Consider the following 25,176-nt stretch of genomic DNA (forward strand, 5'->3'; position numbering starts at 1 on the left):
GTATATTTGTATAATTTAACATATTTAATTATTGCAGATTTGCATATTTTGAATGGGCATTTCACTGTTTTTATTTACAGGAATACTGAATCTGTTTTTGTGCGAGTGAGATGAGTAAATGCTCACATTTATTCTAGAACTGCGATAACCATCATGTTCACACACAACGCCTCTGCACCTCCCTCCCGACACGAGAGCTATCAGTCAATACATGAGAAAACGAAGGTACTTATTTGAAAAGTAACTCAGATATTTTATTATAAATTTGAAAGTAATGCTTTACTTTACTAGTTACTTGAAAAAAGTAATCTGATTACATAACTCAAGTAAGTTACTTGTAATGCATTACCCCCAACACAGTTGTTTGACAAATAAATAATCTTTATTTGAGTTTAAATGGTACAAAACCCAAAAATGTCTTGATGAACTGTCAACTGAATACTCTAAAATCAAGATGATGCAATCAAAGTACACCAATCATTATGGATTCAGTTGTAAAACTATTAAAAGACATTTAGTTAAGGACGTGAAGTAAAAAAAAAAAAAAAAAAATTATATATATATCCGACCATGCAGGTTTGCACATTATCCATTTATACCTGTTCAACAGGAAACAGCATTTCATCACTAATATTTCAAATGATTGCTATTGCCACATCAACATATTCAATAATCTAGCAAGAGAGGATAAAACAGAACTACACAAATATACTCTGAAGAGATAAACACCACATTTATTTGTAATAAACAGAGTTGTGAATGTAGGTTGTTGTGGTGAATTTATCTAGCTTGTCTTTGGACATTTTTTTTATGTCCACAATAATTGATTTCGGAAGCTAAACGCGAGTTAGCACAGCTTTTTATATTGTAAATTAAGAAAATTGGCCTTATATGTAATATCCTTAGTTACTGCGAGCAGTTCAAAACAATCCATTAATTGGCCAATCAGGAGTATTGCAGATGTGACTCCGTTAGTCTTGTTCTGTCACAGACACTAAAGATTCTGTCAATACTCAAGGTTAAAGGTCAAATGTTTGTTTGCACTGTCACTCTCTAAGATGTCCCTCTTTTCATGCTCACTCACTAGAGTACATCACAAACCCAGGTTTGATGAAGCTATCAAAAAATAAAGAAGAAAAACTGCTTACACCGATTATTAAAAAATAAACAGCTGCCATACGTCATCAGGTCTTTGGATGTAGCGGTCTATTGTTGTTGTAAGTGGCCTTATCATTGACATTTTTAGCCAGTCTCACAGTATTTCCCAAACTAAATTACGTGAATTATTCACCATAAGAATGTTCATATCAATTTAACATAATATTTCAATGAACAGGTCAAGAGCAAAGCATTAGGTTTCTGCAGAAACACCATTCATTGTGGAAAATTACATTTGAACGACCTCTAAAAGCAAAATAAAAATACACTAAAAAAGTGGCTGCCTTAAATTAAACTGACTTTACATTTTTTTGTTGTTGTTGTTGAAAATTGCTTAACTTATTTTGGTGAGTTAAAGCAATGTAAACTTGTTTATTCGCCAGTTCATTAGGATGTGGTGCTCAATATTGATCATGATGGCTTGATTGCGAGGCATGGCACACGGCTCGGGAAACCACCTGGTGGCTTCATTAAAATGTATTTATTCCGTTTTAGGTTCACTTGGGTGTAGGGGAGTCTGAAATACCATGGGAGTTAGACAGATGGCTGGTGGTCTAGTTTGACATGGTATGTTTTGCTACAACAAGCTACAATTGGTGGTTAGTCATATCAGAATTAAGACCACTGAATATATCTGTGTATTATTTGAAAATCCAAACAGATTAGGCTAAATGTGTAAAATAAGTTTTTCCCATCACTATTGTTTTTATAGTCACACCACCCAAGACTCGGGGCTTCCTTCAGGGCTTGCCATCTACATGCAGGTACTCCATCCTGTTCAACACACATTTGCTATTTTTAAACATAACTTAAAATGATGGAAGTGCTAGTCACTCTCCATTTGGTTTAACAGCATCATTTTTAAAGGTCTTTAGAGGAATGATCCATGTCCTATAGATACCTTGACATATTTACTGATTTTGATCTGTCAAAATAGGATAAGGATGGGATAAGAGAATTAAAAGAATTTTCTACTTGGAATGAATGAGCTAGATTCCTCATTAGCATATTTAGTTGCCATGACAACTGCATGTAGAGAGCACAACCATGGGAACGAGAGTCTGTCCAGAGGCACTGACCACACTTTCATTTCCACATATGCGTCTATAAATGTACAAATTCATCAACAAAACAGAATGCATTTGCTCTAGAACAGATTTATAAAACATTTAATTTACATTTTTAAATTATTATTTTCCAGAGAGAATGAAATAGGGTGTGAAGTTGTGCATCAGACTTGGGATCTCTTCACAGAACCAACCACATTCAGGGATATCAATGCTCTTCTCGCACAGACATCTCCAAAGTCTTCAGAGGTATTTGATAAGAGGCTGGGTTCCATACTTGAACAGTGTAAGTGAAATGGTTACTGTGAACACGCCATGTCCTTCCCACACATAATGCCACTTTGTAAATTCTGTAAAAGTCTCTTTCAAGACACTGGAGGTTTGGAGCATAGTGACCTGAACCTGACACACTTTGAGTCCTAGAAGAAGGCAGACTCGAAAAAAGACTAAGTTTGTATACAAGTAAGGCATTGTGGGTTCATTCTCAAGGGGAGAGTGAGGAATTGCTCAAATCATACAGACAAAACTTCAGTCTAGACTAAACAATCATTTTAAAGAGACTTAACAATAACAACAAATATCAACAAAACTAAAATCGTTTATATATTTACAAAAGCTTTCCTTAATCTTACAGATTACCTTGAATATATAGAAAGAAAAAGTACAAAGACAACAAAACCAGTCAAATTCAGACACTTAATCAATGGGAAAATAACAGATGGGGGTTTGTGCGCAGGCTAAATCTTTTACATACAGTCATCGGTAACGACAATTTACGCAAAGGTGGAACACCTATATTAAACGAATAGTTCTCTCAAAAATGAAAATTCTGAAATCTGTTTGATTTCCTCTACCCTATGGGACACATAAGCAGTCATCTAGCTAAATGTGCAAGCTGCTCTGTTTCATACAAGGAAAGTGAAAGGCATGGTTTTCGGTGTTAAACATCTTGCGTTTTAGGCATTCCTCACCCAATGCGATCATATGGCTTGAGAAGACTTGCAATATAGTGCACAAGTTGTATGGACTACATGTATGGTGTATCTTTTGTCCTTTGGTCCCCATCCACGTACATTGCATTGAAAGAGAACAGCTGAGATATTCTGCTAAACTTCTGCTTTGGTGTCCCACAAAAAGTGTTACAACACAACATGAGGGTGAGTAAATGTTGACAGATTTATCATTGGTAGGTCAACTATCCATTTAAAAATCAAGCATCATGTACAAATATATCTAAGAATATTATTATGTGGCATTAGATCGTGGGTAACAGAACATCTGAAAAGGTTGGCTGTAGTTCTGTCATTTCATGTAGCTGATGATCTTGAATCTGTGTTGATTACAAACCAGTTCTCTCCTCTGGATAAGTTAACAGAAGACCACAAATTAACAAACTTATCCTCATCTACATCTTGCAACATTGAAGACATATAGTAAAAAAATAAAAATAAAAGAGGTAAGGAAAAAAAAGAGAGGTTAGATTCTTGCCTTACAAACATGGTGGCTCTGTAGTTATTTTTGCAAGTGAATTTTATTTCCACCATGCACACTGCATCTCCACCATGGGTATTGTTTTATCAAGCCATTATATAACTATGAAATTCAGAGGATTACCATTTACATTGTCATGGTTCCACTCGATATACCGAGAGGAAAACCAAAGTAGTCAGTGCAGTTTTTGTACACATAGGTTTTCTGAGGCAAATGTTACACATTCATGCCTAGAATCTTCCCAATGTAGCATTTGATTCTGTGAAGCTAGATTCACTTGTCAAGTTCCTGTGGATTTTGGGCCAGACATCCCAGACAATAAATGTGGTCATCCACACCTGAACTTTACCGGAAGGTTCCGAAGATTGAGGTGTTTGATTCCTTGGGGTGTACAAGGGAAAAATCTCAATTGCACTTCAACTGACTGCCAAACACCTGCACACTCCCCTCTTTATCTCGAGAAGAACTCCTGCCATCCATCTACCATACTAACCTACAAGTGAATCTGGAAAGTCTGCGTTGTTTTTGCAGGTGACTCTTGAACAGAAATATACACAGATGTATACATCTCCCAACCGTTGCCTTCAGAATCCGCAGTCTGTTAGGGAGCAGAGGTTGTCAATTGTTTGGATCAATGGAAAAAGCCTAACGCTGCCACCTCAGCACATGGAGATGGTCACGTTAATACCCAGATTGCCGTTGTCTGCAAACAGGTGAGCAATAGAGGTATCAAATACAAGACAGTCACTGTTCATGATGGCTGCCGCTACACCGTCGTGGATTGAGCGTGGCGTGGCCTCCCACGTGAGCCGCCTACGGTTGCCGTTCAACTCGAGGCGGTAGGCGAAGTTCTCCGCTTGCTTTCGCGTGCCAATGAGCAGAACGATTGCAAAGAACTGCTGGTGTCCCTCGTATTTCTCCTGCTTCTCTAGAACCAGCATGAAGTGGTGGCCGAAACACGACTGCATCATGACCCAGTCCACAGCCCCGGGTAGGTTGATATCCGTGGCCAGAAAGACAATGTCCTCGCCCTGTAAGGTGGTGATGGATTTGTGGGCATGCATGAGATGTGGCATGACGGCCTCCAGGGAGCCCTGCCATTTACAGGAGGCCCCCGGGCATGGGCAGGTGTACGGGCGAAACTCACACACTTCTTCATGTTCTGGCTTCTCGCTGTGGTGAAGGGACAGCAGGCATCCAGCCGAGGCATACTGTTGGGAAAAAAAGAAGAAAAGAGACATTAATAAAAGGCTTCTGGTACAAAACTGAAAGTGAAGAATGTTTGGATTAAGAGTCCTCGGGTAAGTAATGGGAAAACACTGACAGAGTAGCAGGAACAGCGAGTGGGGGGCTGAGAAATGGTGAGAGAACAAGAAAAAAATTGAGAAAAAGTAGGATAAGGGGATTTCAGGAGGGCAGGTGAAGGACACAGGAGATTATATATAGGTAGGGCAAAGAAGGAACTAGGCCACGTGTCGAGATATGGCAGTATCTCATGGCAGTATCATTTGAAACGTATCCATAAATTACATAGAGTGATCCGTCTGTTCATGTGTGTACTTGCCATAAAAGCGACGTTGCTACTAATCATGTGTCAAGCTGTGACAACCCTCTCATTCTTTTAATGCACGTGTCCATGCAGTTTGGGGAAATGAGCGGGATGGATTGTGTTGCTTGAAGATGAATAGCACAGCAAGGCTCTCTCTTTGATTATCTCAGGAAGGGAATATCAATGAAGGTCAAATATGAATGTTCCCCCCAATCTGCTCACTTTACTAGAAATGTGCACACTGCATGACTTTCATTGCACACTCTAAAACCAACATTTATTATCTCCCTGAATGGCCTACTGGATTGGACTTGCATCAACAAAAGGTGAAATCCCAAGATAACCTGATAAATGCCCCTTTCAGGGAATTTCATCAGCTTAGCAGAGCCTCAGTAAAGACAAGGTATTCAACTCAAATTATGGGTGAAGGTTTAGATGAGACCATAGACAAAGCAACAAAGAAAGAAAATCCTAGCATGAATGGGCAGGAAAAAGGAGCAACATACTGGCTTTCTGACAAAAAGCAAGCTCAATTATGTCTAGACAGTGAAGAACTAAGACCAAGTCAAAATGTTCAAGCACACAAACTAAAATAAATAATTAGTTTCCCACTCAAAACCATTTTTAAAGCATTATTGGATTCTTTCTTCTGAAAATCCATGTAAACTTTATAAATTACTTTTAAATCCTTGCACCACAGTACAATTGGTTTCTATCAAGTTAGTGCAAGGCTGGAGGTGTGGGCGCTCAGCCCACTCAACGCCCCCCAAGGGTGTGCTTCAATATCTGCCAAATTAATTATTAATCTGAGTGGTAAGTCACTGGCTGCCTAGCAAAAATCAATGAGTGACAGCCGTTATCCAGTGGTCCAGAAGACCCCAGAGGCTGTAACTGCCTTAAAACACTGACATTTATTGTCAAAAGCCGTTAAGCAGCAGCTAGGAGAAAGAATCATTATATCTCCTTCACGTTACACTGGGTTTTCCAAACTGTCTTTCATTAGGACATGGCCTGTGTCCAAATACCCTCAAATTCATTTAGCTAATCCTTCCTCATTACCCAGCCTTTCTTTTACGAATCAAACAATCTGACTTCTAGGGGTGTTGAAGGTTTATGTGTCCCATCTCTTCCCTCCAAATCAGACAGTTATCCTCTTATCCACCTTTTTAATGAGAGAATGACAGGATTTTGAGCGGTAATCCTAGGGCCGTACGGTGGAGATAAAGCCTTTTTCTGGAGCTTGTTGGAGCTGAGGGTACTGCCGTATCTGGCAGGAACGGAACCGTATCAATTATATGTTTGTTTAGGGTACACTGTTGAGTGTGTGCGATTTTATGAGCATGTGTGTATTCAGAACCTTCAGTCATCATCACTATCCACATTATTCCTACGCCCCATGACGCTTTGCGCAAATTATGGGTGTAACGTTCGTTAAGCTGTAAACAATCAGTGAAAAGGCTCGCTCTATGAACGCAATATGTTAAAAAAGTGTCACAATGAGATGAAATTAATCTACTCACCCTTCAACCATCAAACATTAAAAGGAAATTTAAAAGTGTAAAAGCATCAACAGACCAAACAACCCCAAAAGCGCGAGTCTTTCCACAGCAATAACGGACTGGTTAACTATCACTGTAGTAATATATATCTGTATTATGTAACTTATGTTGCCTTAATCAAAAATGTTCATTAACTTCAGCATTACTGATACTATTTCAAAGTGATTTCTGTCATTTTGACAGATTATAAATTGCATTTACCTGTGAAAACAAACCTGGAAAAATAACGAGAGATTCTTTGTGCATTCCAGTGAGTTATTAATGGCATATACCGTCAATTAAATTCGGGAGAACAGACCACAAATCTGCAGTATATGTTGTCCTTTTTCATACTTTTACAGCGGATTGCAAAGGGAAAAAAGAAAATAATCACGAGGAAAAGAAAGCAGTGACTGAAAGGAGCTCTTGCCACAGATATTCTTGTTATAACATGTCACGGTAAAATACCAAGTATAACGTTATTCTCATGATGTCTGAAAATAAATCATGAAGGAAAATTGACAGCTCATCCAGTCAAACTGACGGATCAGCTTTATTTGTAGGGCAACCTTATGATTTGAAATGAATTGTTTCAGCCTTTTTGAATGGAAGTTCCCCAAACCGAAATTGCCACCCATAATTCAAAACGCAGTAAGGTCGTCAGGAATAAGGTGGATACCTGAATTCAGCTGTGAACTTCTCAAAACAACCCAGTATATCACTAACCTAGCATTGATTAGCCCTTTGAGCAAACAAATTAACATTTCAACAATGCATTTAAACATCCAAACACCAATATGCCCACAATTCCAAAAATCAATTCCGAAAAAAAAAAAAGTGCGGAGGACCAACATATTTGCCACTGGTTTCCTACTCTCATTCACTTTAATTTAAACTTTGAATCTATCACCAGCATACATTGCTCTAGAGACCTGATAAAATAACAAATGAAGTGCTCTCTTTCTGGTACACCCTTGACGCTGTGCCAATTTAGCCCTGTGGAGACGCACAGACCCTGGGCTAGGAGCTTAGCTACTGAATTATTTACACAATTCCACATTTAAGTTGCAAATTATATCTTGCCACTTTAGCTAAAAGGGGGGGAAGTCATTGGATATTCTCATTTTGATAGATGACAAGGAATTTTGACAATCTATTAACTAGTTTTGTAGTGTGTTGACATGAAAATGTATTTTAAAATCAACAAATTAACGGCAAATCAGAACACAAAATGGGCATGTAAAAGTCGCACTTCATTTGTTAGGTTTTAATTTTACCCTAGGATAAAATGCTCAGTTTTCAAAACAGTTTTAAGCACATTGTGCTACAAGAACTGTTAAGCTTCAAGGGTACCGTTCCTTGTACCAAATGACTGATACCTTTGCCTACAATGTTGACAGTTGGGAAGCACTGGGTAGCCTCATTTCAAGAAACTATTGATGTCTCCCATTCACCTATTCAGAGCAAATGAATGAGAGGCAGGCTTATCTCTCCTCCATTAACAAGCAGGAGGACCTTGAGTTGCCATCACCGAAGTGTCAGTTGAAAGCGAAGGCGTCTCCGCATTCAGATCCCAAGAGACTGAACCCAGGACAGACAAGATGGCATCATTACCGTCTCTTTTCCCTTCTCTCTCAAGGACAGGGTGAATGCATATGACATGGCAAGAGAAAGCGCTCTGACCAAGAAAGGCCACCATCAACTTGGTCCCCTCTTATAAGGCACCATGACATTGTCTCTGCACATGACCTCATCACTGCTGGGAAGCAGCAAGACCCAGTTCATAATTACAATCATCTCTGTGGGGGCCTTCAAATAACCCAATCGAAAGTCACAGAGAAATCAGATTTCTCCTGATCAGTGGCAAGCCGTCGCACCCACTTCAGCCACTGCAATGGAAGCCTGGACACTCCGAATCAATAGCAATTTAGTTAAAAGTTTCAAAGCTGAAACCGGTCCAGTGAAAGCCAGAGTAATTAGGTTAAAGGGGGGAGGGGTGCTCTTGCTTGCAGCCTTCTCGCTCGGTTCTTCAATTACATTTAATGTTTTTACGGAGCAATTAGTGTAATGTGTCTGTATGAACATAGTATAATTGGCATTGAGCTGGAAAGACATGGAAACTGAGCCTTCTGTAATGTAGGATGACATTAAAGTGCGAGACTAAAACAAAACAAAAAAATCTACAATTTCTAGAATCAAATTGTAATGTTTTCAGAATTTTTGTAAAACGCCTTTTATAAAATCAAAGTTTAATTTAATAATTTCATACCATTTCGTTTAAAAAAGCATTGTGATAATTTTAAGCCTTTTAGCGTTTTTTTGTGTCTTTGAGGCTATTTTTTGTGACTGTGATAAAACTATGAATTTAATTTCATGTTTTATGACTTTTTTCTTAAAACTTAGCCTAGAAAAAGTATTATATTACCATTATACTATTATGAGAGTATTTTTAAAGCAATATTTTAAAACTTTATTCCCATAGGCATAGGCGGCGCGACTTCATTCCCTATTCCTGTAACATTCATATTTTCCTAAAATTGTCCTTTGGTTTCCTCTACAAGTAAATGCATGGGCTTAATGCCAGCTGACACACATGAAAACAAGTAAAATAAGTGAAGGGGAAAAACCTATAAAATATTCCTGCAACAAACCGCAAATGAACAAGTACCATAATACATAATATCTAACAAAAAATATTGAACTATGATCTTCACATGCAATACTCACCTTGCTCCCTGGAAGTGGCTTGGTATGACAAACTGGTCGATTTGTGCCCGTGACACAAACACCTCGTTGTCGTGGCCAACCGAGCAGGCACCGCAACTGGGACAAATCCCTCAGGAGAGGGAAACAGGAGGCCGGGCACAACATCACCTCAATACAATAATACTCCAGTCAAAATGTTTGGAGACCGTTTGCTGTGTCGGACAAAATTAGGCTAGCCTAATTCTATCTTCAGTATTTACAAATCAACCTGAAGAAATGCTGCTCAACATAAACAAGAAACCTGTTTGGGGTCTTCCCATTCACAGGTGGATAAAATCTAAATCTTAAGAATCTTACTATCAATGCAAAAAAAATGATTTTGAAATTGTGTGAAATGAACCTACTGACCCTACTGAGAGTCAGAGGCAAACTGAACACGCTGTACTCTCTCACTCAAGCGAAAACAACGTTCCCATGAGTGCATCTGTACAAGTCCAAGTGTGTATGGCAGCACAGAGTAATTATATTCAATGTCTCTCCGTTTACCTCAGATTCTGTTTGTGTGTCCTGAAGGACACTGCCAAAACAAGTCTTACGGACCGGTTAGAGCGACGCAGTCCCCTCGTCTGCTGGCTAACACATGCACATAACAGCAGTAAAACCAAACAAACAATCTATTGATTCAAAACATACACCATGGACTGCATTGTCCCCTCACAGGACCAGAAAGAGACCCGAGCTGTGATTCAGCAGCCGTACAGAAACTGTCAGTGTCAAAACACCTCAATCCCAATTTAAATTCTTTTCGCAGACGCAAAAAAAACAAAACAACAACACGCTTTTCTCTCGGTTCCCAATTCTGGATTTTCAGGTCAAATCAGTTCTTTGAAAAAGCTCTCAGGATAAGCCACAAACACATCTACGAACCAGAGCATCCTGTTCATATTGATCAGCCTCAATTAAAGGCTTTTAAACGCCGTCAGCTGAGATGTTGTACCCGCAGGAAAGCTTCGTCCTCTTCTCATATTGTGCAAGATCCTACAAATACAGCTGGCTAAATGACTGCGATCTCTGCAAAACAATCTTTCCTCCTTTCTTTCTTTCTTTCTTCTCTGCTCTGTTGTTGCTGCGCTCCGGAGGGTGACAACTCAGCAGAGCTGCGGACGCGGAAAAACATTGTGGACTGCAGCACTGGCAGCACGCTTGCACACGACGGGAGGGGGTGGGGGAGGAGGAGGAGGTGTGTGTGTGTGTTTTTGTGTGTGTGTGTGTGTGTGTGTAGGGAGGGGGGGGGTTCTCACCTCCCCATTCCTCCGCTCATGTTTTTTTCCCCTCTCTCATGCCTGTAGCACAGCCATTTGGGGACTTCAAGCAGAACGTAATCTACAGGTCTTTCATGTTAGATTTGGGCTCGTTTATTCCCCTTGCGGCACTTTGAAGGGCAGATATAAAAACATGCGTATACACAAGTGAGTGAGCCATGGGGGAAAAATATGATTATACATGATTTGTGAATATCAAAATAAAGATAGCCTATCTATATTTTTGGTTTTATGTTATGAAAGTCTTTAATGCACAGTACAAATTTTTTATTTTTTACAAAATAAAACAACTTTATTTTAATATATATTAAACTAATTTATTCCCGAGATGGCAAAGCTGAATTTTCAGCATCATTACTACAGTCTTCAGTCTCACATGATCCTTCAATGGATATCAAAACTCACGGTTCGGATCATATTACGGTTTTTAGTCACAGATCGGATAATTTTTCAGATCTGCAAGAAAAAATAAAATGGAGGGGGGAGGAGGACAGGGTCAGTAAAAAAAGTAAGAAAAAATACACTAATTATAAGCATAGATAAATACAATATAGACAAATAAAGTAAGGTCTAACAGTAGTACTCAGGTGCAGAAATGTAATTAGACATAAATGTAAAATAACACTATAGTGTGTTTTGTTATTTGATTAACATTAATGACATAGACAGCAACTGGTATTTGTAGGCTGCTGTCACTTTAAGACCTAATGCACGGATCCAATGCAATGATACACATCCGATTTCTTTCTCAACCGTTTACCCCATTGACCCCATTGACTTCATAGTATTTTTTTTTTTTTCCTACTATGAAAGTCAATGGGGTCCATCAACTGTTTGGTTACCGACATTTCAAAATATCTTTTGTGTTCAACAGAAGAAAGAAACTCATACAGGTTTGAAACAACTTGAGGGTGAGTAAATTATGACAGAATTTTCATTTTTAAGTGAACTATTCCTTTTAGACATAACCAACTGGGTTTATGAGAATACTTGCCTAGACGGGTATTTTGACATAATTATGTGTGTATGTGTCCATTCAAGTGCAAGGAGATACGAGAGGCTATACGTACCGATAAAAAAAAAATAATAAAAAAAAAGTATAAATGCAAATTACTGATCTTATTGTCAAGGATTCATTCATGTAAACACATTTTTTAAACACTCTGGTAATGGTTAACATTTGTACATAAAATCCACAACCAGATAGACAGGTCTCATCCTACAATTTTGTTTCTTTTTTGATAAACCGTTAATATCATAATTGTTCATATCAAACTGTCAAAAAATGTATTTTTATGAAATATACTGCAAATAAATTGCCTATCCTTAATCCTGTATATTCCACATGTGTGTGTGTTTGCCTATAATAAAATCACACCATGCATTGGATTTTCTTTACTTAAGCACAGCTGGCTTGCTGACTATGACTTATTCTCACAGCTACAGCATTTCATTTTTTTTCCCCCATTGTCCATTTTCCTTTTCATCATTCTCTTTCCTTCACGGCCCTCCTTAGGGTTGAGATGCATCAGATGAACCTGGATGTATTCACACATCTGTGTGCCTGGAAGTCTGTGGATCTAGCCGTCACTGCCACAGGTTTTATTTACATTCATGCACAAGGAGAGAGACAATCTGTCTCACTGCATTCTACTCATCTTTAGCCTTTTTCACTTTCTGGGTGAGTGCCTTCACACATACACCCACACACTCACACCCACACACTCACACAAGGCTCATACCTCTTGGTTTCCCCGCTTTGGAAAAGGCTGCCTATTTTTAGCCTGATGATGACTGGCAGGACAATCAGGAGGATACAATTATTGGGCTACACGGGAAGGAGGCTGACACTCGCATTCTTATTTCATTACAATGACATGCATGAGCATTTTAGGGTGGGTGGTAAGAACATCCCAGTTTGAGTCATTTTTACTTCACAGTAAAAGTATATATCATGATACAGTTTTCCTGGAAATTTAAAGGTGCTCTAAACAATGTCACACGTTTTTTAGGGCGAAACATTTTTTGTCACATACAGTAAACATCTCCTCACTATCTGCTAGCTGCCTGTCCCCTGAACACACTGTAAAAAAAAAACACAGTCTCTGTAGACAGCCCAACAAAAACAAACTGGCCCAACCTGGACCACGAAACATAACAAACAGTGTTCCAGCCAATAACCGACAAGAATGATTTGGGGGTGGGGGTTGGGGTGTTAGTGCGCGTGCGCGTGCACATGAAGGGGGGTGTGGGGAGTGGAGGAGAGAGAAGCATGAAGAGGGAAGTTAGCTAGAGGAGAGGTGTCCTTGACAACGACAACAACTAACGTTAGAATTATATTCTCTTGAATTTTGATATAGCCGGCACACAACCAAAGAGACAACGTTCTGATGAACAAATAGCAAAGAAGAGGGAAAAGGAGAAGGAACGCGCAAAGTCCCGAATTTACATCGGAAAAGCCTGTTTCAGGAAGCATGGAAGGGAGGGGGAAGGGGAGGGGACGGGATGAGGAGGAGGGAGGGTCGAGCTAGCCTACGCTTTGTTTGACAATACTTCGAACGTCAACAAGAAGTGACATCACCCAACATCGCTTAGAGCACCTTTAAACTAAAAATTAGTTGAGTCTAAATTCTGTCTGATATGATAAGCCAATGTTATATATTTTAATTTCCTATTATCAATGTAAAGCCCCTTTGGAACAATCTACATTGTTAAAAAAATAAAACACCAAAAAACTAAAATCATTTTAAATGCTACAAGTTAGGGGTGTAACAATACCCTCATGTCACAATTCGATACATATCACTATACCGAACTCACGATACGATATTATTGTGATACTCCAAGACACATGGTAAAAGGTTAACAAAAATGTTGTTAATTAAAATGCTAACTTTGATATTACATTGTGGGTGTGCATAAATAGGCTTGGACTTGGTGCTGGAAACGCACAGGACAATAGTGACACCAGAATAAAAATATTCATGATTCTGAAGCTGAAAATACAGGATTATTTCAGACGAATATGCTTGCACTCCGTCACTGACTAGATATATTTAAAATAATGTAGGCCACTTTTTACTGGTAATATTAGACATTTGGCATTATCAGGACCAGAAAATATTCCCCATTACATTATTATACATTATATTCAACATTATAGTAGTTGAATGTAATACTGACACTAAAAACTCTGTAAACTTGATTTTTTTTTTCTCACACACTGTAATTTTCATTTTGGGTGAACTATCCACGATACATTCGTGATGTATCGTGATATTGTCACTATCCACGATACATATTGTTGCATGTTTGTATTGTGATATGTTACACCCCTACTACAAGTCAATTCAGGCATCACAACATTATAAAATGTACAGTATGAAAAATTAATAAGGTAAAAAAGAAAATGGGAAATGAGTTTTCACAATACAACACCCTGGAAGATAACCAATAAGGTACAATTATATTGTGTTTATCATTTTGAGAAATAGAATAAAATGTTTGCTTGGTGGTGTCAGATTTTTAAAATCATGCTGAGGAGTGAGGATATAACGTAGCAGACAGCAGGATCGGGTTTTTGTTGACATTTAATGTTATACACTGTCACACCATACAGACGTAATGAGCATATGGGCGCGCGCTCATACACACACACACAGACACACACACACACACACAGGAGGATGAGTTGGACAAGGTGTACTTCTCCAGCTAAAAAACCTAGTGTTTTTCCATTTGGACCCCATGAAGAGAGATAAAGGATACAGAAAGCACTAAACTTGCCTTGGGTTCTCAAAACCAGGCAATTCAATTAAGCGATGCTGCTCATGGATTTATGGGGCATGACAGATTGACCCGTGATTGCAGTTTAAATGTAATGTTCGCTGAGCTGGGACAGAGACAGATCGTATTGATACTGGTTCAGTACAATAACATAAGGCTTTTTATTTCACAGAAGCCAGTAATGTGTTTTCACAGTAAGGCAAATGTCATGTGTAATTCCAGGAACTGTTCAGGTAATCTATTCAAAGTAGCTTGAATAAACAGCTCTCTCTCTTAAAGTCCCCCCTGTATTCAATAATTCTATCCCTTGAAACTCATCTTTGATCACCAAAATTACATATTTAAAAGTTTTTTCTTTGAAAAAAAAAAAAAAATATTCTTCATGCCATAAAATAGCTTGAATGTAACTCGACACCCTTGCCTCATTTAGTACACGTGGTTCTATGAATATGCAAATTAGCCCCGTCTCCACTCACTCACACCAGCTCAGAGAGCCACTCGTTGACGATCACATGTTGACCTGATTGGTTACAAGGTAGTTTGTGACATCAGAAACACCAGCGATTTCAAACCGCGTTTTTGGTTCACTGCAATTTAATTTTAAGAAGAAAATACTCAGCAATGGTGTTGACTTATGAATTTGCACATGGTTTGTCTTAAAGCATATTAAAAACACCACATAGACGTATAAACAATATTAAAAGCTTGATTTTCACCACATTGGGACTTTAAACACCTTCTGAATCACACTAGTGAAATTTAAGAAATACCACGAGTGCTAAACAGCATATTTGCGAGTGTCGTGCTTTCTACAAGAAAAGATGCATTTATTATCAAGTTAAGTGACATTTCAGACACATCATGGTCTGGCACTTTATTTTTTCTTCTGCCAATAAAAAAAAAAATGTTTTTAAGAATGCTGCAGACCATAGACACAAAACCACAAAAAAGTAAATAAATAAGACAAAACCAAAGTACAACATGAAGCATAAAACAAAACTGTAATTTAAATCTTAACTGAAAACATTAAGGGTGTGAATGTACACGTATTCGGTACGGGTCTTTCAGTTCGTTTTAAACACTGCACATGCAAAACTTCTCTCTGTAAGGACCAAACCCCGAGTTCCCCCCCCAGGACGGGACAATATTATTTGTATCGATATACTATGATGTTGTGAACACATCTGAAAAAATAACACCGAGTGAGCTTCTGCCGGATAAGTGCACGATCTAAGGGTGTTTGTTCACGCTTGGTTTGGGGTGATTGCTCTGTTAGTGTGGTTCATTTGAATAAGTGTGAACGCTGCCATCCGAACCCTGGTGCGCACCAAACAAACAAACTCTGGTGTGTGGCTCGACTGAAATATGGACGCAACACAGACCAAAGTCATCTAAACGAACCAAAAACACCCTAAACATTTTTTCTCATCATAGTCGTGATGTTGCCCATCACAGTTCGGTACAGGCATCAGAAACGCCGTCTTCTTGCAGCAGATCTTTGTGTGTGTGACGAAGGCATTCCTGCCACTGTCTGACTCCTTTACACATTTTATAAACTCTTCACGAGTTCTCAGCTGGTCAAAATGCCATCATATGTACGCATACAACAATCGCATTTATCCTAAAACACAGCATTGGTTTGAATGACAAGTTTCGTCGCAAAATAAGTTTGTTTTTTTTTTATCTTTAAGTTCGTTCTTAAAAATGACAGTGTGAACGCTAAGTGAACCAGGACTAAATGTATTATTTTCACCTTTTGGTCCGGACCAAAAGAACCAAGAGAACCGAAACTACAAGTGTGAACACACCCTAAAGCTCAATTTATACTTCTGCGTCGAACTCATGCCGTAGCTACGTCGTATGCTGTGTGTAGCACGGATAGCCTACGACGCACCCTGACGCGCACCTCTCCAAAAATGTAACAACGCGTCAATTCTACGCAAACTGCAAGCGCTGTGATTGGTCTGCTAGAACCCCTCACTCTATGGGTAACTGCACGTCAACGCGGATAACGACGCAGAAGTAAATGAAAACCAACGCGTAGCCTACAGCGTAGTAGAGGATACGCCGTAGGTCCGATGCAGAAGTATAAATTGGGCTTAAGTTATCTTAAACATGAGATGTTCTTTATATTATATTAAGGACTTCAAACTAAATCATAAACCTGCACGGCTTTCACCACTGTCAGACGTGCGTGTTGTTTAATGCGTTTGAGATGCGTTTTCTTCAGCGCAGATCCTACGGTTGTAAACGTAATGGATATATGACTTGAATGCACTATGTGGAGGCAACAACCCTCCGCTTAGCGACGGGCGGTTCTTTGCCTTTACATTAAAATCATTTATTGCACAGCTAGCCGTAGATTTTCCCGTTTATACTAGGGGTGTGCACGAATATTCGGCCGTAAATGCACTATATCCATGATAAATCACAAGCACTAACTCGCAGTTAGAACTAAATGCACTGGGTGGCGCTGTGGAGTGTGTTAAGTTGTTTGTATTTGATCACATAATGTTGTCGTCTGCCTCGGGAAGTTTGGAATTACTTGAATGATGAAAATGATCTTACAAAATGGAATTACTTTTGATCAAATTAATTATTAATTTTAAGATACAAATGCCCATCCCTAGTTTATACCATGGTCATTTGCTAGCATTGACAAGTTAAGGCTGTTATTGACGTTTGCAACGCAAAATTTAAATGGAAGGGTTAAAATGAGGGGTATTTTAATCAGCTACCACTCGTTAGATCTAGCATTTAGCAGATTTTTGTTGTAGAAAAAGTCTAAAATCACTTGAGTCACAGAGTTCCAGATGCCAAAACTCAGATTTTATTGGGAACAAAAAAGCCAATATCTGATCTTCAATCTATCAGTACTCGAAATGAAAAAAATGACAAAAGCCTATTTTCCACTGCCGGGCCGAACAGTTATATTATAGAAACAATGAAATTCTTATATTAGACTATCATTTCAATAAATATTAGTACTTCATCCCAATAAGTAGACCGGAACTAACTGCTATAATATACATTTTAAGCACATGGATGTGTATAATATTACAAACATACCCAAACTGAGGGACAGGCTAGACTGCAGTAGTTATCACTCGCCTTACAACAGGCACCAATTTCTGTCATAGCTGTACCCCTAAGAGCTCAACAGAGAGGACCACCTGTCAATCAATCAACTGCAGCCCCCCAACACCAAGTGCTCAAAGAGCCAAGCGAGACAGTGACGGGATGAGATTGGCAGCCTGCCAGTGTGTGCACACTCCAAAACCATTCCAATTTCCATTTCCTGCACACGCACACACACTAGAGAGAATCCCAGCTCTTAACGCAGACATGAGCAGAATGTAAAGAGCTGAGGAACGTGGAAATTTTAGGGTCGACAGAGTGTGAAATGTAAATGATGGAGAGACTATGAAGGGAAGGAAGAGAGAGAGAATGAATTAGGAGAAATGGCTTCCCCTCCCTGACTGGAATTAGCAGCCTAAATGACTTGGATATTTCCATGTCTGGCATTATACAAATTTATATTCTGCCACAAATCATTTATTGTCAACACTTTTCATTATGCCGCCTGGCATGGCATAAATGCCTGGCTATATTATAAACCACTGATGTGATATCTCAGCGCAATAAAACATTCATCCACAGGAGAACTTAAGGCCATGTAAAACTGCCTACATGTACACATGGGCTGTGTTTGAAATCATACATTACTCCACTAATATAGTCCACTTGAGGGAGTGAAAGAAGGAAGCCAGAAGGGCTGAAGCTTTTGTATAGTTAGTTCTTGCCGTTTAAAAATTATTTGAAACTTAGCAAACTGGCAGCTCCAGTAGTAAGATGAAAATATTTATCTTGAAATCTGTCATGATGGAAACTAGCATGTTTAACCCTTAATTAAACAATTTAATCAATTAAAAAATTAGTTATACTTCATATTTATATTTATATTTATGCTGTATGATATTACAATGTAGCCACATTGGACCACTGGTTTGGAAAATGGATGATGGATGATTCAGTTGGAATTAATTTGCCGCAACTCACATACAGTGCATTATGGGTATTCTCGAGCCGTTGAGGGTACATCGGTTGTACACATTATTGCAGCGCATTGTGGGATTGAATGAGTGTACTCGGTAACGTCCACTAAGGTTTCGGACACCACTACAAATGGCTGTTCCCTCAAATAGTGCCCTATTTAAGGCTATAGAGGGCGATTTTGGACACAGCCATCTGAGCCATGGTGTAACAACAACATTTTACTAAACACAATCACAGCCATCATCAAAATATCATCAAAATGTAACAAATGTTGTCATTAGCCAAAAGATGACCAAATGCCTAATATGCAAAACAGCGCCGACCTCCCGAGGCATGGACTCTATGAGACCCTTGAAGGTGCCCTGTGGTCTCTGGCACCAAGACGTTAGAAGCAGATCCTTCAAGTCCTGTAGGTTTCGAGGTGGAGCCGCCGTTGATCAAACTTGTTTGTCCAGCACATCCTACAGATGCTCAATTGGTTTGAGATCTGGTGAATTTGGAGAGGGGCAACAGCTTGAACTCTTCATCATATGAGTCATATGAATCAATCAACCATTCCTGAACAATGTGTGCAGTGTGGCAGGTGCTTCATCCTGCTGAAAGAGGCCACTTCCACCAGTGAAAACCATTGTCCTGAAGGGGTGTACCTGGTCTGCAACAATGTTTGAGTAGGTAACACATTAAATTTACGTCCACATGAATGGTAGGACTCACGGTTTCCCAGCAGAATATTGCCCCTCAGCCGGCTTGTCGTCATCCCACAGTACATTCGGGTGCCATCACTTCCACAGATAAACTGTGCACACGTACACGACCGTCCATGTGATGTAAAAGAAAACAGGACTCATCGGACAAGGTGACCCATTTTCCACTGCCTCAAGGACCAGTTCCAATGCTCATGTGCCCTTTCAATGGTGGACAGGGGTCATCATATGCATTTTGATTGGTCTGTGGCTACGAAGCCCCATATGCAGCAGAGTGCGATGAACTGTGTGTTGTGACACATTCTTCCCATAACCATCATTAAAATTTTGTGTGACTCATAGATCTTCTGTTGGCTGGATAGCCTTCGTTGCCCTCGTGAATCGATGAGCCTTGGCCGCCCGACGCCCTGTGGTCAGTTTGTGGTTTGTCCCTCCTCAGACCACTGTTGGTAAAGTCTCACCACTGCTGACCGGGAGCGACCCACAAGCCTTGTCGTTTCAGAGATACTCTGACCCAGTCGACTTGCCATAATAATTTGGCCCTAGTCAAAGTTCCTTAAATCTTTATTCCTGCCCATTTCTCCTGCATCCAACACTTTGATTACGAGAACTGATTGTTTACTTGCCATCTAATCTATCTAGACATTAATAACAACACGCCTGTGACTGGTCATAATGTTTTGGCTCATCACCACACACAGGGCTCGACATTGACGCATTTTTTGAAGGGGCAAGTGAAAGAGTGTGTCACATGATCCTTCAGGAATCATTTCAAATTGATTGATTTGGTCCTTAATAATATTTCTAAGTATTGATTAGAATTAATTTCATGAAAAAAAAAAATTAAATCATACAACATTCCACCTCAGCCTGACCAAATATTACATGCCATGACAGGAGATCCACAAATCACTGGTTTGAAAATCTGTCTAGTGGCATGCCCAACCATCAATATCTTCTATTCCTCAAATCCTAATTGGGTAGAACAAGGTTAAATTGCACTTTCATTCAATTTGAGCCCCATTGTATGACAAACTGCGGTGTCCCCTCCAGTTTAGCCTCCTGGGAATCATTCAGTTCAGGCACAATAGTCCAAGCTGCCCGTCTCTCATAGAGCTCTCGTTGCTCCAAATGGCCCCTGATTAAAAGGCTCCGTTAAGTGAATGGCCAAGTTACTAAGGAAGCAGCTGGATGGGGACAGAGACGGGCTGTAGAAGAAGGGCAACAAAGAGAAGATGATTGAAACAGAGACAATTGAGCCATCCCATTAATCTCACCTGACTTCCTTTAACCATATTCACATCGAGGAACTGATCTGGGGAGGGAAGATATTAAGCTATATATTTACAAAGAGGATTGGTGGGCCCCTTCACTTAGCTTATTTAACTCATCCATGGATTTAAGGTAAGTGCTCGCTAGTTTAATGGGATGAGGAAAGGTCACCCAGTAAGGGATTGATTACGTCTGGCTCATTGACTGCGCTATAATGGACATTAAACAAAGCTTAAGCGATGAAGGACGAAGGTTAAACTCAATAAAATTCAGCAAACCGTCCAGATTTAACTCTACAGTTCAGAAGCTTATTTATAACCATATTTCAACAGACAACAGAATTATGAAATTCCATATAAAAATGTACTTAAACCATACTTGAGTAAAAAAAAAAAAAAACACACACTTAAGTTCAAAATATTGCATTTATCATAAATTTAAACTATAATGCAATTTAATTTATTTGTAAATTACATGCAATTCGGTGTCCGAAAACTTAAGTATATTCTTATTTCCGTAATAAGTATTCTTGTGTGCTTCTTTTTCACAAAGGTTTTAAGAGGCTTTAAAAGTTGTCACAAAGAGCTCAATTAACCTATTAACTTTTAAATGATTAATTGCTTTTTGTGTGGATCATTATATTCCATTACTCTGTCTGGATTCCACGATGGGCCTTTTTCCTTGTGGCCAGTGAGCCATGATCGCTAGAGAGCCACTGGAAGGTTGCGCGCTTCGGGCAGAATCGTACACGAGGCAGATGTCGCATCATTAAACAGGCCGAGCAGAATGTGGTCAAGGATCGCTGCGTCCATCATTAATGTGCAGAAGAAGTGAGGAGCGACGCATCAGTGTGCCCACGGGGCTGATACAAAATGCTGCTGACATGGCACCAAAACTCAATACTGTTTTCAATAGGCGTCCTCACATTGTACAGTGAGAGAGCGGGAGGAAGAAGGAGCTTGGGTGCATTCCACTGCATCAGATAATCCGATTTAAAGACGGAGCCGAGGATGAAATTGCTCAGCGCGTGATGAAAAGCAGTTCCGTTCATATAATAAAGAGCTGCACAGAAATGTAACTACTGTGCTTACGGGAATGTGCTATTACTTTGTTCTTCCTAATAAAGTGGAGAAGGTAAATGCCTGAAATGGCAACCACATAACAAAAAACAAAACAAAATAAGCTACTAGAACATGCGCTAGCTACTGTATAAGGTCTCAAGACTAACATGGCTGGTTTGGGAAGGCCGAAACCAAAAAAAGGAATGATAATATTATTATAATTCAGTCATATTTTGTTCCATAGAAATGGTTGACAGTAAAGCTTAGAAACTGAGTGTGGGCTGCAGATGAAAATGTGAAAAAAAGTAAGTTTTTATATAACACCAGTGGTGTACAGTAAACTATTTTTACTTTGTTACTGTACGACTTAAAGGGATAGGCTAGTTCACCCAAAAATGAAAATTCTGTCATTAATTACCAGATCCGCAAGACTTTCATTCATCTTCGGAACACAAATTAAGATCTTTTTAATGAAATCTGAGAGCTTTCTGTCCCTCCATTGACAGCCACATTCAAGGCCAAGTAAAGACATCATAAATGTAATCCAAGTGACTCCAAAACCTCAGTTTTATGAAGCGACGAGAGTGCTTTGTTTGAGCAAAAAACATCATTTACCACTTTATTTACTAAATATTAATCTCCAAAAATAATGTTCTGAAGATGAACAAAAGTCTTATGGGTTTGGAACGACATGAGGGTGAGTAAATCATGACGGAATTTTCATTTTTGGTGAACTATCCCTTTACGTATCTGTACTTTATCAGACTATTTTTATTTTTAAGAAACTTTTCCTAATTATAATCGAGTAATCTGTCGATTATTTTGACGATTAATCGAATCATTTTTGTGGTAATAAAAATAGACTTCAGTGAACAACAGTCTTTAAAATGACTTAAAATTAGGGATGTAAACGGTTAATCGATTATCGATTAATTGTCGACAAGAATTTACTCGATTAAATTAAATTAATTGTCGGCTAATTGAACATTGCGAACGTGACACGAGATTCTCGCGGGCGGCGAGAGACCCGACACAAACTTGAGGCGGCAAAAAAGAAACCAAACATGAGGCGGTCAAAACGGAGTGGAGTGTGGGAGCATTTCAAATTAATTAATGATGACAAAGACGCCCAATGTAAACTATGTTTAAGTACAACAGCTCTACGAGTTCGCTAAGATACCACCTTCATAACTTGCATGCAGCCGTGTTGCAGGGAGGAAGTCTGTCGCCGCGCTGTGGTGGGAAGGCGAGTATGTGACCACAGAAAAGCTAATTTTACTGTCACCTTCCTCAGGGATGATTTAAGTTGTGTTCAGTTCTATATTTGAAGTTTCCAGGTCTAGTAATATTACTGTTACCTTTCTCAGACCAAGGGCTGCTGCTAATGTTTCAAGTTTTTCATATAAGTAGTTTACCAGATAGATTATTATATGTAGGCTTAATATAGTGTAGGCTAAGCCTACCCATATAGGTTTTTATTTAAAATTTATTTTATGTTGCTTAATGTTTCAAATGCAACAGGTGAGCCAGTGCACAATTATTTTTTATGTATTTTAATTTTCTGTGCATAATTTATTTTGTTAAACTACATAAATGCCATTATTTGTACCGTATCCCAACTGTTACAATAAAACATCAATTGAGCAATATAACATGCATTTTTATTCAGTATATAAGCAATATTTTGCTTTTTATGTTAAAGACACTATTGATACTGTGAGAAATTTACATTCTCAGGAAAATAGCCGCTTATCAGTTAATCGATCGATAAGGTCAATCAACTAATGATTAATGAATTAATCGATAATTTGCAATGCATCCCTACTTAAAATACATAGGCTATATAATAACAATGAGACAATAATAATTGGTTCAAATAAAGTATCAAAAGTAAGTAATCGTATAGTTTTATTGAACACCACGATTAAAAATACAAAATGTAATAAACATAATAAACAATCAACTCCTATACATTATGTATTATAACAAATGCCTGCGTGTTGTTTCACTTTACAGCAGATCATATCTTTATTTAATATTGGCCAAACATTTAATTATAAATGCTACAGCCACTGTAATTTCTTGGACAAGAACATGTGGACATCAATACATGCAAACTCGAGCGAGGGGTTAAACTTCGAAATCATGACCAACTACAGTTCGCATGTTTAGAAACATATTGATGTTTTCTCCTGTGTTGGCTTAGGTTTATAAATGATTTGCATTACAAATCTAGTGGAATGACGCATGTTGCGTTCCCAGATGAATGTTGTAAGCAACCCAAATTAGCAGGATATGCAGAGAGAGACTGCATCTGAAATTACATACTTCCCTACTATATAGGGCAAAAAACAGTATGTCCGAATTTACAATACTGATAGAGTAGGTAAAAAGTACCCGGATGACTCACTACTGAAGTGTGCATATGATAGACACTTTACTATCCCATGAGGCCACAGGAGAGGATTTATGAATGGCAGTAAAGCGACGCAACTGACACTGGTAGGTCACATCACATGATCAACTTGTAGGTCAATGACAACATGGCGAAAGTAGTACGTAATACACACATTCAACAAAGACACGCTCCATGCATATAAATGATAATAGCGCAACGCTTCGCTGTGAAACACAAAGCGTGTCGGATTTTATGCATTTCCAAAGGCACATTATTGGAAACCTAAACAGAAAGCACATGCGGAGACTGAGTTCTTGTGGAGCAGCATTTACTGTGAACGGAAGAAACTCGTAACCTGCGCTCATGTAAATAGTGCTGTGCTTCACTCTAAAACCTGCAGTGCAAATAATGCAAGTGCCGTGAAAGGTTTTGCTGCAAACTCAACACAGTCATGCTGATCTCTCAAGACAGCTTTTCACCTCAATGAATCACCTCAAATATCGTCACGTTTTAATATCACACACCTCTACTAATCACTAGTATGACAAGTGCTGGCTAGTATAAATAAATAAATGGTTAATCGATCAGTACTTCTATACACAAGTACATTAAAAATCAAGTGCTTTTTGTCTTTTATTGATGTAAAATGGAAAAGTAGTACTTAATACTTTTAATTGAGTAATATTTGATTAGGGTATCTGTAGTTTTACTCAGTATTTGATTTGTGTACTTGAGTAAAATTACAAAACTGTTTAACACTTAGGCTTCACAGACAGGGCTTAGATTAAGCCAGTATTAGGCCTTAGTTTAATTAGGACGTTTAAGTAGCTTTTATAAACGTGCTCTAGAAAAAAAAAAAAAACATTACTGGTGTGCATCTTGAGACAAAACAATGTACAAAGCAATCTAAAAATATTTCAGTGCAAGTTGCATTCATTTAAAACAGCTCAAACATGCATTTTAGCCTGGAACTAGACTTAAGCCTTTTTTGTGAACTGGGGGTTAATGACATCCTTTCACACAAACTTAAGCACTGCAGGGTCCAAAGTAATTTCACATGCTCATAGC

The 25,176-nt window shown here is 38.8% G+C and overlaps 1 protein-coding gene across 2 annotated transcripts in view; it reads right to left on the minus strand.

The window, feature by feature from the left end:
• Positions 1 to 2,311: 2,311 nt before the first annotated feature.
• siah2l (seven in absentia homolog 2-like) overlaps positions 2,312 to 25,176 on the minus strand; it is a 32,186-nt gene continuing 9,321 nt past the window's right edge. Inside the window, exons 1-2 of one of the 2 annotated variants that reach the window (XM_084137536.1) lie at positions 9,531 to 10,723; positions 2,312 to 4,927 (exon numbers count right to left, since the gene is read on the minus strand). In XM_084137536.1, the coding sequence (XP_083993662.1) occupies positions 4,376 to 4,927; positions 9,531 to 9,674 (696 nt within the window). In that variant the 5' untranslated portion in view covers positions 9,675 to 10,723 and the 3' untranslated portion in view covers positions 2,312 to 4,375. Of the gene's footprint in view, positions 4,928 to 9,530; positions 10,724 to 25,176 lie in introns of those variants that run through there. The other variant, XM_084137535.1, reaches the window with a different exon arrangement.

The sequence above is a fragment of the Abramis brama genome (genome assembly GCF_963993115.1).
Source record: "Abramis brama genome assembly, chromosome: 15".
NCBI lineage: Eukaryota > Metazoa > Chordata > Actinopteri > Cypriniformes > Leuciscidae > Abramis > Abramis brama.